At 37.4% G+C, this 12,626-nt stretch overlaps 1 protein-coding gene across 1 annotated transcript in view; it reads right to left on the bottom strand.

Annotated features, from left to right (window-relative positions):
• Positions 1-12,626, bottom strand: part of LOC139725986 (protein disulfide-isomerase A5-like) — a 49,298-nt gene that overhangs the window by 6,701 nt on the left and 29,971 nt on the right. The window contains exons 12-18 of the mRNA XM_071637069.1: positions 11,070-11,137; positions 8,405-8,499; positions 7,011-7,076; positions 3,717-3,856; positions 2,801-2,871; positions 2,139-2,267; positions 1,258-1,450 (exon numbers count right to left, since the gene is read on the bottom strand). Coding sequence (XP_071493170.1) covers positions 1,258-1,450; positions 2,139-2,267; positions 2,801-2,871; positions 3,717-3,856; positions 7,011-7,076; positions 8,405-8,499; positions 11,070-11,137 — 762 coding nt within the window. The remainder of the gene's footprint in view (positions 1-1,257; positions 1,451-2,138; positions 2,268-2,800; positions 2,872-3,716; positions 3,857-7,010; positions 7,077-8,404; positions 8,500-11,069; positions 11,138-12,626) is intronic.

The raw sequence follows: 12,626 nt of genomic DNA, 5'->3' as shown, positions 1-12,626 counted from the left end.
TTTTTCGACCTTTTGTTTTTGTTGTTTTTTTAAACAAAATTTGTGGCGGACACTTTTTGAAGCATAATACTCCTAAAACAAATTAATTTTAGCCATTGAGAGTAAAAATAAGCATATTTATATGAACCATGTGAAAAAACTCAATTTGCATTGACTTTGTGCACAAAATCGCATTTTTGAGCCATTTTCGGCCTCACATGCATGTACAAAATGTTATGTAACTTCAGAACCGTACCCCCTGGCGTCACAAATTTGGTGTCAAAATGTGCGGGAAACTTGAAAGAAAAAAGTCATAAAGCATCGCGGCGAGAGCATTGCGTGTTGCAGAGTAATCGCGCGAAATGTCGAGGGGGGGCCTTTTAGGCCCCCCCCCCCCCCCAGTCTTTTTAGGGTTAAGTAGTAAGATTTTATGACCTGGGATGCCAACCTAGTAATCAGCATTGGAGTACTCTCAGCGCTGCAAAGGTGTATTTTTTTGTGGAAAAACAGTATAAAATACTGTGAGAACAAAGAAATAAGTTGGCATCTGGCATTTAGAAGCTGGCATTTCTCGATGACCTTTTTTGTATTTGCGTGTGTAAGAGACATGTGGCATCTCCTACACGTACATATGTCACCTGTCTGTAAAGAAAGTTTTTCTATTTTTCCCTTGAGTGGTCATTATGTGCAGGTTTAACAGTTCTACGGAAATTCCATGCTGTGTAGCTTCCAGTGCCAAGTTGTGCTATTTGCCATTTCTGGTTGTTGCTCTACTTAACACAGAGTTTATCAAATTAATGGGAGCAGTTGCTATCGGTAACACAAGACTTGTCTAAAGATGAGAGAATTAATCACAAAACTACCAAAGGCTGAGAGACGAGGAACTAGTGGCTCATTTCACAATCAACTTGGCCACAGCATATGTGCAAACTTGTGGATATTTTCTATATGAGTGAAAAACCTACATGACTCATCCTTTTCCACCCTTCAAGTTCTCTCCTGTAGTATCCTTATATCATTCCTATGTCAGGCAAGCCTTTGGTTGTCAGTTGTTTCAAGTTGTCAGAAGTGAACTTAAACACAAAGGTGATCATGCAATTCTCGCTTGTTAAAGCAGCTAAAAGCACTTATAGTACTAATGCATAAGTTAGGTACATTAACCCTGTCTGTACCAGTGACTTTGGACAGTGTGTACAACACTATGGGGTTTATCTATGTCAATTGGCACCTCAAAGCACACAAAGGTTTAATAAGGACAACGTGTCGTGCATGACTCACAGGGTGCGTAAAACATGACGAGTACTGATGGGTTAACGCCAATGAAGTGGCTGAACGACACGTCGTCCAGTTGATGGACGTTCTCGCCACCGTCCAGCTCCTCCCAGAAGTTCTCAGGGGGCGGAGGAGGGGGCTGGGCGGGGGCGGAGCCTGGATCCACCTGGTTCTGCATGAAGCGCACAAAGTCTTCCTCCTAGAGTTAATAGCAGAAAGATTGAAATCCAGGATCATATAAAACTCTACCATCAACTAAACTTGGACACATCTTTCATATCCTGGGTTTTAACTTTTTGCAAGATAAGTAGAACCAACTTATGAAATGTTGAAAAGCATACAATTCTAAGAGTAATTCAAAGCTTATTTGATAAAAATCATTTTTGAAATGGCCGAGATATCCAAAATCAAAGTAGAACAAAGTGGTCCTAATAAAATATGGGTCTCACCTTTTATTAGGACGACTTTGTTTTGGGATATCTCAGCCATTTCAAAACCAATTTTATCAAATGAATTTTGAATTCCTCTTAGAATTGTATCTCTTTCCTATTTCATAAGAGGGTTCTCATTATCTCTCTACAAAGTTGGAAACCTGAAGTCCATCACAACCAAAACTACAATGTATACCATCCCTTTAATTCTTTACTGACTACATCATTAATATTTATCAATTATGATACAATTTCCTGTTTTTCCTACTGATTAATTAACCACCTGCATAATATCTGAATGGTAACCAATGTCTTTCTTGCATATTGTCACAACAAATGACCACAGAAATAAATCGGTCTGCTCTTCAGCAATCTATGATAAGATAATGCATCACAACAAAGATGAAGGAGTCATGCCACATTGAAGTCCCGGCATGTCACAACACAAGATCTCACCTCCCTGCCACTGGCGTAATCCTGCGCAAATTTCCCGTAGTTGAAGTATTTTATCGTTGGATAGCCGCTCACTTCAAAGCTGTTACATGTCTCCTTGTCTATCGTGCAGTCAACTGCAGCAAAAGAAACCTGCAACACAGAGTTGTCATAATGTCATCATGTGCATAGTATTCATGGTATTTGACACATAATTACTACATAATTATGCAACACAAACAGATTACACAAAATGTTAAACAAGCAAGACATGACAGAAAACTTTCATCGGTTGGGGATGATCATACAACAAAAATTAGGCTCACACCAACCTTAAAGTGTTCCAATACCCTAGAAATCAAATTTGTGTACAGCTAGAATACACAAAAATCAGGCATAATTCACCTGTGACAGCCCCTGAAAATATACATATTTCAATAAAGCAGATCACATCTCTATAACAATTTATAAAGCACACACATGGGACTACATTGCATATTTATCACCGTGACAATAATATGCAATAAAAATTATTTTTTGATGCCTATGAAGTTCTTGAAAGGCAAACATATGATGCAGTTCAAGTAAATCTTTTCATTTGGGGTACTCTACACAATTTCACACTGGTCGCAGTGGAAGTAAAAGAAGAAAGAGAATGGAAGTGACCAGAAGCCCACGTTGCTCACTTTATTTTCGTCTCTAAATTTTTCAGCAGCTTCCATAAATTCTGGTTTTGCCTTCTTGCAGTGTCCACACCCTGCAGGGTTTGAAGAGAAAACACAAAGGAGAAATATAATATAAGAAAATATGTTACAATGATATTGATTTGATTTGATTTGATTTGATTTGATTTGATTGGTTCCTGCATTATATCATTGCTCATGCAGATACATACACATACATCATATACATTGATGGTACCATACATATAAATGGATATACATAAACATTAATTGCTAACAAGGTAAGTTTCTTAATTACCTTTAGAATGTACAGCAATACAGTTTCTTCATTGCCTTTACAATGTACAACAGAACATATCACTGATGCAATGAATAACGCAGAAGAGCTACAGCTTAAGCATTGCATGATATATTGAAGAGTAACACATGATGTTGAGAAAGTGTTATGTTTTGTTCTCAAAAAAAAAAAAAAAACACCTAATGTTACATAACTGCATTCAAAACATTAAAAAATAATGCCTCCGCCGACACTTCATGGCGGAGGCATAAAAACACCTATGAGCAACAAGTATGATTACTGCTTGCATCACAAAGTACCTCTCTTCTTCTACCACAAACAAGTTCTCTATTTCAAACACGCCTAGAATAATGCCAAAGAAAATAGATGCTCATGGATTGCAAAAACAACGAAGTCATCAGTACCACAGTTGGCTTGATGATATTATGTCATCAAAGAAATACACTCTGGAAACACTCAAAATTATGCTACCAGTATCGAGTAAAGAAAAAGGTGATGTATTCAGAGTCTGTAAGTAGGAGCTACAGGTGGGTACATGACCACCAGCCAAAAATTTGATGTTTAATCAAAGTGTTGTTTAAGCTTAGCTAGAGAAGATTATGAAAAGATTGGTACACTAACATGGGGCATAGAACATGACCAGCACATGCTTCTTCTTCTTGGTGAAAGTTTTAAAGGTGGCGTCCGTCAGGTGGTCTACCTCAGATTCCATCTCACTCCAGGCTGGCTCCGGAGGGGGAGGAGGAGGGGGCTCCTGGGGGCTGAAATGTCATACAGAGAATACAGTGATTACAAAACAAAATAGTAATAACAAGAGAAAAAATCATGATAATGATGATAATGACGATAACAACAATTATAGAATGGGTAGCAAAAATCCTGCAACCTAAGTGGTCGAAAGCTATGGGTTGATTTTTTACTGGCCGCACGCTGCCTCACAGAGGACAGCCACTGTAAACATGTTATCGCGCACTTGTAAAGGTTTCTGCACTAAGCAAGCGTTCGTGCACTCAATAATAGATGCCTATTGGCTAGAAAACCATGCATCCAGTACTTTTACCATGCATCCAATAATTACTGGATGCATGTTTTTCGAGATTTTTGTCAATGGCAAGCCAAAAGGATATGCATCCAGTAAATTTGCCATCACGAAACATAGGCCCCTAATCGAAAAATGGATTTCTGGCAAGAAAATTGTTCCCATTCTCTAACACAGATGATGCACATGTCTTTAGCCTAAGCCCACTTGGCTTCGCCTCCTGGATTAAGCATTCCATAGTTACCGTATGGAAACAATTCCTGCTGATGCACTAAGACCTGTGCATCATTGGTATACAGTATCACATGTTTCTCATCATGTGATACCAAAGAGACAAAACACAGAAATAAGACTAGAGAAGCACTCTGAGAGCGCAGACCTCCACTAAGCATGCAGCTCATTTCTACCACTGATCTTGTTCTTCCATAGAGATATCAGTGGTTTCCATCCGTACTTACAGCATTGTGTGCTGAAAGTTGCCCGATTCCCAATATAGAAGCCTTTGTTATGTCATAAACCCTCAGCTGCACGGCGCGCCTCGCCCTAGCAGAAACTACAGCACGCACTTAAGTGCGCGCAGGCAAACCTCAAATACGCACAGCCTGTACTCCCAAGTTCATTGACCCTACCTGCCAAAATATCAAAAATCCTTCATAAATTCCCCCAAAATTCTCGGTTCACTACCACAAGTTTAATCGTTTGTTACTTGCGTCATTCTCAACCTTTCCTGCAAGTTTCATCCCAATCTGTTTATTACTTTTTGAGTTATTTTGCACACGGACAACCTAACTAACTAACTAACTAACGAACAAACACACAAACCAACGGTAACAAAAACATAACCTCCTCCCTTGGCGGAGGTAATAACATTTATGTAGTTCACTTTGCTGGTGACCAGAGAGTTATATACGATTAACTTAGCATTCACTGGAGGGGGTGGAATCCGCCCCCCCCCCGACGTTTCGCGCTATAATTCTGTAACGCGCTATAATTCTGTAACGCGAGAAGGCCTCGTCGCGAGGCTTCTTGACTTTGTTTGTTCAAGTCTCGCACAACTTTTGACACCAAATTTGCGACGTCCGCGCATAGTTTTAGGAAGCCATGCCCATTTTTGTAACGGAATGTCGCCCCATAACGGGCACAATTTTGTGATTTTGTGTACATTTCCTATGGAAAACAGTGCTCTGTCATGAAAGTCATAAAAACCTGATTATTTTTACAATTAATCACTTTCATTGATTAGTTTAGAAAAAACAAAGGTTGAAAAACAAAGAAATACAAAAGAAATTCTGAAAACAATAAAATACGTAAGAATTGAAATGAATTTTGGAAGTTTTTGTGATGTACAATTGTTGAATATGCTAAAACAGATTTACAGATCCAAAATTAGACTCTCAATGCTTTTGATTAGGCTAAAATATGATCTTGAGCTTAATTTGCATAATTAATTAATTAGAATTAGAAATTAATTGTTTCAAAAAATATTATGACACAATCTTGTAGATTGCAAAAACGCATGCAAAATTTCATCGCGATCGCACCACCGATGGCCGAGATTTCGGGGGGGTGGGGCCCCCCCTTAAGATCTCGGCCGTGGATCGCGCGATCACTGCGGAAATTTGCACAATGGTAGTGTGCGATGTAATCTACAAGATCGTATATTTAAATTTGACAAAATAGTCTTCTTTTATTTTATTTTGATTAATTATGCTAATTTATGCAAGAAATCAGACTCTTTGATCTATATCAGTAAATAAAGCTCCAAAAGTGCTCATTTTTTGTCTAATTATTCTTTGTGGCATTCTTAGCAAATGCACTTGAAAAAAAATTTGGTATCAAAATTAATTTCTTATTTACTTTGTTGTTTTATGAATTTCTTATGTATTTATTTGTTTTTTCGACCTTTTGTTTTTGTTGTTTTTTAAGCAAAATTTGTGGCAGACACTTTTTGAAGCATAATACTCCTAAAACAAATTAATTTTAGCCATTGAGAGTAAAAATAAGCATATTTATATGAACCATGCGAAAAAACTCAATTTGCATTGACTTTGTACACAAAATCACATTTTTGAGCTATTTTCGGCCTCACGTGCATGTACAAAAAGTTATGTAACTTCAGAACTGTACCCCAGGGCGTCACAAATTTGGTGTCAAAATGTGCGGGAAACTCGAAAGAAAAAAGTCATAGAGCATCGCGGCGAGAGCATTGCGTGTTGCAGAGTAATCGCGGGAAATGTCGAGGGGGGGGGGCCTTTTAGGCCCCCCCCCCCAGTCTTTTTAGGGTTAAGACAATTACAATGACTACAACAACAACAATAAAAACAACACACCAAAATAATAATGATAATATTAATAATGCTATTACTATCACTTCAATTATGATTCGAGTTACACTAATACATTAGGAAGGCAAAAATCTACAAAAGAAATTCATAATCGAAATAAAAACGTGATGTTAACTCTGTGAGAACTAATTTCTGTGCACTGGTATTGAATTTTACTCATATATGTATAAACATATAATTACTAACAATATCTACCCAGAGATATTAATCGTCTAAACTTGACACATATACAAATACGGGCATATTAAATTACAGGCAAAAAGGAAAACAGAATTTGTTCCCTGTCTCTCTGCAGCCAGTAGCAGTCATAAATTTCCCTGCCACCTTGTCGGACAGTTTTATTGTATTTAATTAGGGTCAATTCTCTTTCGATTGAGGTTCCTGCCTTGCTGATCAAATTTACAGTTTCAGATGATGATAAATAAGAACCTTTTGCATGCATTTGTCATAATAGTATTACAACTACATGGCATCATCTGTGAAAGAAGTGATTTATGACATGAGAAAGGCCAAGTACATCGTGTCTCTTACTCTTTTAAGTGCTCCACTATCTTATCCGCTGTTCTTTCTGAGAAATCCCACGCAAACTCTCCGTCTCTGTGGATAGGAAGAAGCAAACACTAATAATATTGAGTGGTTATCAAACAGACATCGGAAGACACAGTGCTATTTAAATGCTATTCAAATGAATTCTTACGTTGTGTGTTTCTTACTGCAATCAATTAACAAATTGTCCGACATCAACTTAAATATGCACCAATTATTCACTGTTTTAGTAGTAGCTAAGATAGAAAAACAAATACATGTTCATTCATATACATACATATTCCAGTTGGACTCAACCACCAATCTCCTGATTACAATTTGTCAATCATTGCAATCTGTCTATCAGTTGCAATAAGAAACACTTGACACAAGAATTCATTAATGTGATGAAATATGCTGCTCCCGTTGCTGCAAGGGATGAAGACCAGCATTGGCTGTTGGGCAGAAGCTTGGTAATCTGGTGGATATGACACCTGTCTAGTAATCAGGAGATCATTGGTCGAGTCCAACCCGAGTATGTATGCCCATGATTTTTTTTTATCAGGGCTACGTCTTGAACACTGCATAATCAGTGCTTATTTATGTTGATGAAGGGCAATTTGTCAAATCAGTTGAAATAAGATCCAATTTTGTTTGATCCATGCATGCCAATCAGTGTTGTGCATTTCAGCAGTAAGAAAATAAAAGACAACAAACAAGTTAATATCATGCCATTTGAACACGGCTTCCACTGTCATACTTAAAAATTTCACAAACTAAAGAATGGTTGTCATGGATTGCATCCAACAGAATCTAATTTTGGCGGAAAACAATGCAGGAATTCAAAACACTTGATCATGAATATGTTTGTGTGAATTTTATCCACATGGTGGTATTGTGTATTTATAGGCACTGGCTTTCAAGCTACCACATTTTATTGGTACTGCAGAAGAAGAAAAAAATATATATATATTTTGTGAAAATATATATATATATATATATTTTGTGAACCTTCTTCCATATTCTTTGAACAATTACAGCATCTATGTCTCACCAAAGGATTGTTTCAACATTTCATGCTAATCAATGTTCACAATGTGACCTGGGGCCCGTTTCATGAAGGTCTTATGAGAGACTTTCCACTCAAAAACACACTTATGAATGACTTCATGAAAGGGATTTTACTTCTCTTTAAAAGTCTCTCATAGCTTCATACGAGCAACTTTGGCCATTCTGAGATTTATGTGAGGTCTTTTGTGTGATGACTTTATGAAACAACCCCAGGTAATACATATAGTTTGTGCTTTTCACACAGAAACCCCTGCCACAGAAAACCTATTCTATGTAACAAGAACAGCGAGTTATGATGAAAATTCACAGCAAGCTGGAGTCATACTTACTGGAAATATTTTACAGTGGGAAATCCTTTTACTTCAAATCTCTCGGCTAGAGCTCTCTCCTTTGTAGCATCAACAGCAGCCAAGACTCCTTCCAACTACTCAGCCATGAAGATAAGGACACAGAGAAACATACAGGCAGAGGTGATTAAATTGAAATAATGAATGAATGAATGAATGAATGCTCACTGTATGCTGTGTATTTGCATTTTTTGATGCGCAATCAAACTTCCTGTGAAATTCAAGGAGAACCCTTGTTTTGTTTTTGTTTTGTTTTGTTTTTGTTTTTCCTGTGTGGAGCATGCATGTAAGGAAGCAAAACTATGGGTAGTTTCACATGGCTGAAACTATGCATTGTATGTCTAAAGTGTGATTGCGTGCTCAAAATTATGGGAAGTTATCGGAAAGTAAACTTTGCAAAGTTTCTCATAGCCTGACAGGGATTTTAGTCACAAGATGAAAACCGAAGTACAGTTGGGCCTTGGAACATGGAAATGGGGCACATACATTTCTCACTTTGATAGAAACTTAGAAGTGAATATCCGGACTGCAAACTTATGAAATGTGTAAAATTCAATTCTTCCATGCTTCATTAAAGCATTCTGCTGAAACTCACTTGTACAGTAAAGTGATTACTATGATGAAGACAAGCCCCTATACCGTATGTCCCCCCCCCCCCAAAAAAAAAACAAGGAAAAGTAGAAATTACGCGGTGCGTAATATATGTCCCCGCCGGAAGTAGCATTTAGAAGCAAAATGTACAATATAGGTCAAAAATCAAGGTCAAAGGTCAAAATTCTGCGTAGAAGTTTTGAAGCCCTCACCTAGTGCCATCACATAAAGCAAACGGAATCGAAATCGGGTTAGAAATGGCGAAGGAGTAGCATTTTGTAGCCAATGTACAATATAGGTCAAAAATAAAGGTGAAAGGTCAAAGAAGTCAAAGGTCAAAATTCTGTGTACAAGTTTTGAAGCCCTCACCTAGTGCCATCACATAAAGAAAACGGAATCGAAATCGGGTTAGAAATGGCGAAGGAGTAGCATTTTGTAGCCAATGTACAATATAGGTCAAAAATCAAGGTCAAAGGTCAAAGAAGTCAAAGGTCAAAATTCTGTGTACAAGTTTTGAAGCCCTCACTTAGTGCCATCATATAAAGCAAACAGAATCGAAATCGGGTTAGAAATGGCGAAGGAGTAGCATTTTGTAGCCAATGTACAATATAGGTCAAAAATCAAAGTCAAAGGTCAAAGAAGTCAAAGGTCAAAATTCTGTGTAGAAGTTTTGAAGCCCTCACCTAGTGCCATCACATAAAGCAAACGGAATCGAAATCGGGTTAGAAATGGCGAAGGAGTAGCATTTTGAAGCAAAATGTACAATATAGGTCAAAGGTCAAGGTCAAAGGTCAAAGAAGTCAAAGGTCAAAATTCTGTGTACAAGTTTTGAAGCCCTCACTTAGTGCCATCATATAAAGCAAACGGAATCGAAATCGGGTTAGAAATGGCGAAGGAGTAGCATTTTGTAGCCAATGTACAATATAGGTCAAAAATCAAAGTCAAAGGTCAAAGAAGTCGAAGGTCAAAATTCTGTGTAGAAGTTTTGAAGCCCTCACCTAGTGCCATCACATAAAGCAAACGGAATCGAAATCGGGTTAGAAATGGCGAAGGAGTAGCATTTTGAAGCAAAATGTACAATATAGGTCAAAGGTCAAGGTCAAAGGTCACAACTGAAATTCTGTGTAGAAGTTTCAAAGCTCCCATGTAGTGCTATCATATAAAGCAAACAGATTCAAAATTGGCTTATAAATGACAGAGAAGTAGCAAATTGAACATTTTGATCACACACGGACGCACAGACAGACAGACGGATGGACGGATGGACGGACGGACGGACAGACGGACGGACGGACACACGGACACACACACGTACGGAGCCCATTTCATAGTCCCCTGCTCAAACTCGTTCGGCGGGGACAAAAAATTAAAACAATGGGGCCCTATGCAACGATGACTTTAAAAATAATGAAGCAATCCAAATACAATTTCGGGGCATGAAATTATAACTTATTACCCACATCTTACAGAAATTCCCATCCAATTTCTTCGGTGGTCAAAGAGAAATGAGGATCTTTGTGGAGCATGTCAGGAATCCCTTCCCTCCAAGTTCTGTCCATTGTGTTCAAACATTAATATGCATTTCCAAGAGCATCCAAGTGCTAAACTTGGAAGAAACAGACCCATGACATGCTTTACAACGATCCACATTTCTCTGTGACCACTTAACCAAATTGAACGGGGTTTTCTTCAAAATATAGGGAAGATGTTCTATCTTTACACCCTGAAATCGCATTCAAACAGTTTAATCATAAAAAGTTATCATTTTATCACTATCATTAAAAGTTATCAATGCAGAAATCTGATTGTATTTCTTTTTTTCTTTTTTTTTTCCTTTTTTTTTGGGGGGGGGTCATAATGTACAGTATCAAACAATCTTGAAAACAGTAAACTAAACTCTCAAACCAGCATATCTCAACTTTTTTCCCCTTTCTTGATTAAATGAATGACAAGACACAGGCACCCACACAAACATACACAATTCTTTTAAGACTTGGGAACCACTGAATCTATTTTTTTTTTTTTTTAACCATAATATCTCAAACGATTCACTCACCCCTTCTTCTTTCAGGGTTGCTGCAGCGTCAACGTATTCTGGTTTCATTTTCTTACAGTGTCCACACCCTTGAATGCAGAATCAAGACAGAGATACGAAATAACATGTAGAAACAGGCTAGGTAAAACCAAACAACAACTAAAACATCAAGGCAAAAGCTGATGTTCTCATCAGAAAGATAGAAAGCTTGTATAAAGCCTACATGTACATGTACTTCTCTACCGTTATGGCTGTGATACCATTTTCCAAAACTCAGGAAAATCGTCCCACACTCATACAATGTAGAGACTAGAAATGTCGCTCTGGCGACTGGTATGCCTCCGCCATAATGCATGATTTTCCCAATAGGTCTAGATAGTACATGTGGACAATGTGTGATTACATTTTCACAAAATTGGCAAAATATTGAAATGACAAGTTTGTCACAAATGTGTTGAATGTTCACCTTCCTTGACCTAGGTTTAATTGGATGAATAGGAGAGCATGTATCTAGGGATTTAAGGACTTTAACTTGACTTTGCCCCATTCATACATTTAGGCATTGAGTAATTTTCAAGGTACAGGTGTGGAGAAAACGTGCAATTTCTGAATTGAATAGTAAATTGTTACCATTTTCATCTGGCCCTTGACCCTAAAATTCAAAAGATAATCACTTTCAGGTAGAACATGAATAATATGTACTAAGTTTCAAGATAACTTTAGCCACTTCCGAGATATGGAGGAAAAAGTTAATTCAGCACTTTCACTTGATCTTTGACCTTTTGACCTTTGAGGCAAAAAAAGAAGAAAAAAAAAATTTTCCAGAGAATGTCTATTAGGTTACACATGCATACACCAAGTGTAAAAAAAAAAAAAACCCAGCTGGCATTGCATAAATATGAGGGAAATAGTAAAATTTTGAAGTGTTGCACTTGACCTTTGACCCCTGACCTTTGACCCCATGAACTCTTCATTCTTTAGATAATCACTTCCAGTCAGTACATGTATATACTATGTTCCATGAAGATACCTTGAACAATTTTCCAAGGTACGGAGAAAAAAAAGAAGTTTTAATATTTTTACTTGACCTTTTGACCTTTGACCTTTGACATCATGACCCAAACTTTCACCAGAGAATCTTAATTGGGTAATACATGTATACACTAAGTTTCAAGAAAATATCTTCAGACGTTCAATAGATATGGTGGAAATAGTGAAATTTTATGTATTTGACCCTTACCTTTTGACCTTTGACCTTTGACCTCATGACCCAAACTTTCACCAGAGAATATCAATTGGGTAATACATGTATACACTAAGTTTCAAGAAAATATCTTTAGGCATTCAATAGATATGGTGGAAATAGTGAAATTTGATGTATTTGACCCTTACCTTTTGACCTTTGACCTTTGACCTCATGACCCAAACTTTCACCAGAGAATCTTAATTGGGTAATACATGTATACATTAAGTTTCAAGAAAATATCTTCAGGCATTCAGTAGATATGAAGGAAATAGTGAAATTTTATGTATTTGACCTTGACCTTTTGACCTTTGACCTTGAGTATGTGCACCCAA

This window comes from Diadema antillarum, unplaced genomic scaffold (genome assembly GCF_040938485.1).
Source record: "Diadema antillarum isolate AM-2024a unplaced genomic scaffold, OU_Dant_1.0 seq00000069_RagTag, whole genome shotgun sequence".
NCBI classification, from domain to species: Eukaryota; Metazoa; Echinodermata; class Echinoidea; order Diadematoida; family Diadematidae; genus Diadema; species Diadema antillarum.
This window is presented reverse-complemented; position numbering and strand designations above follow the sequence as displayed.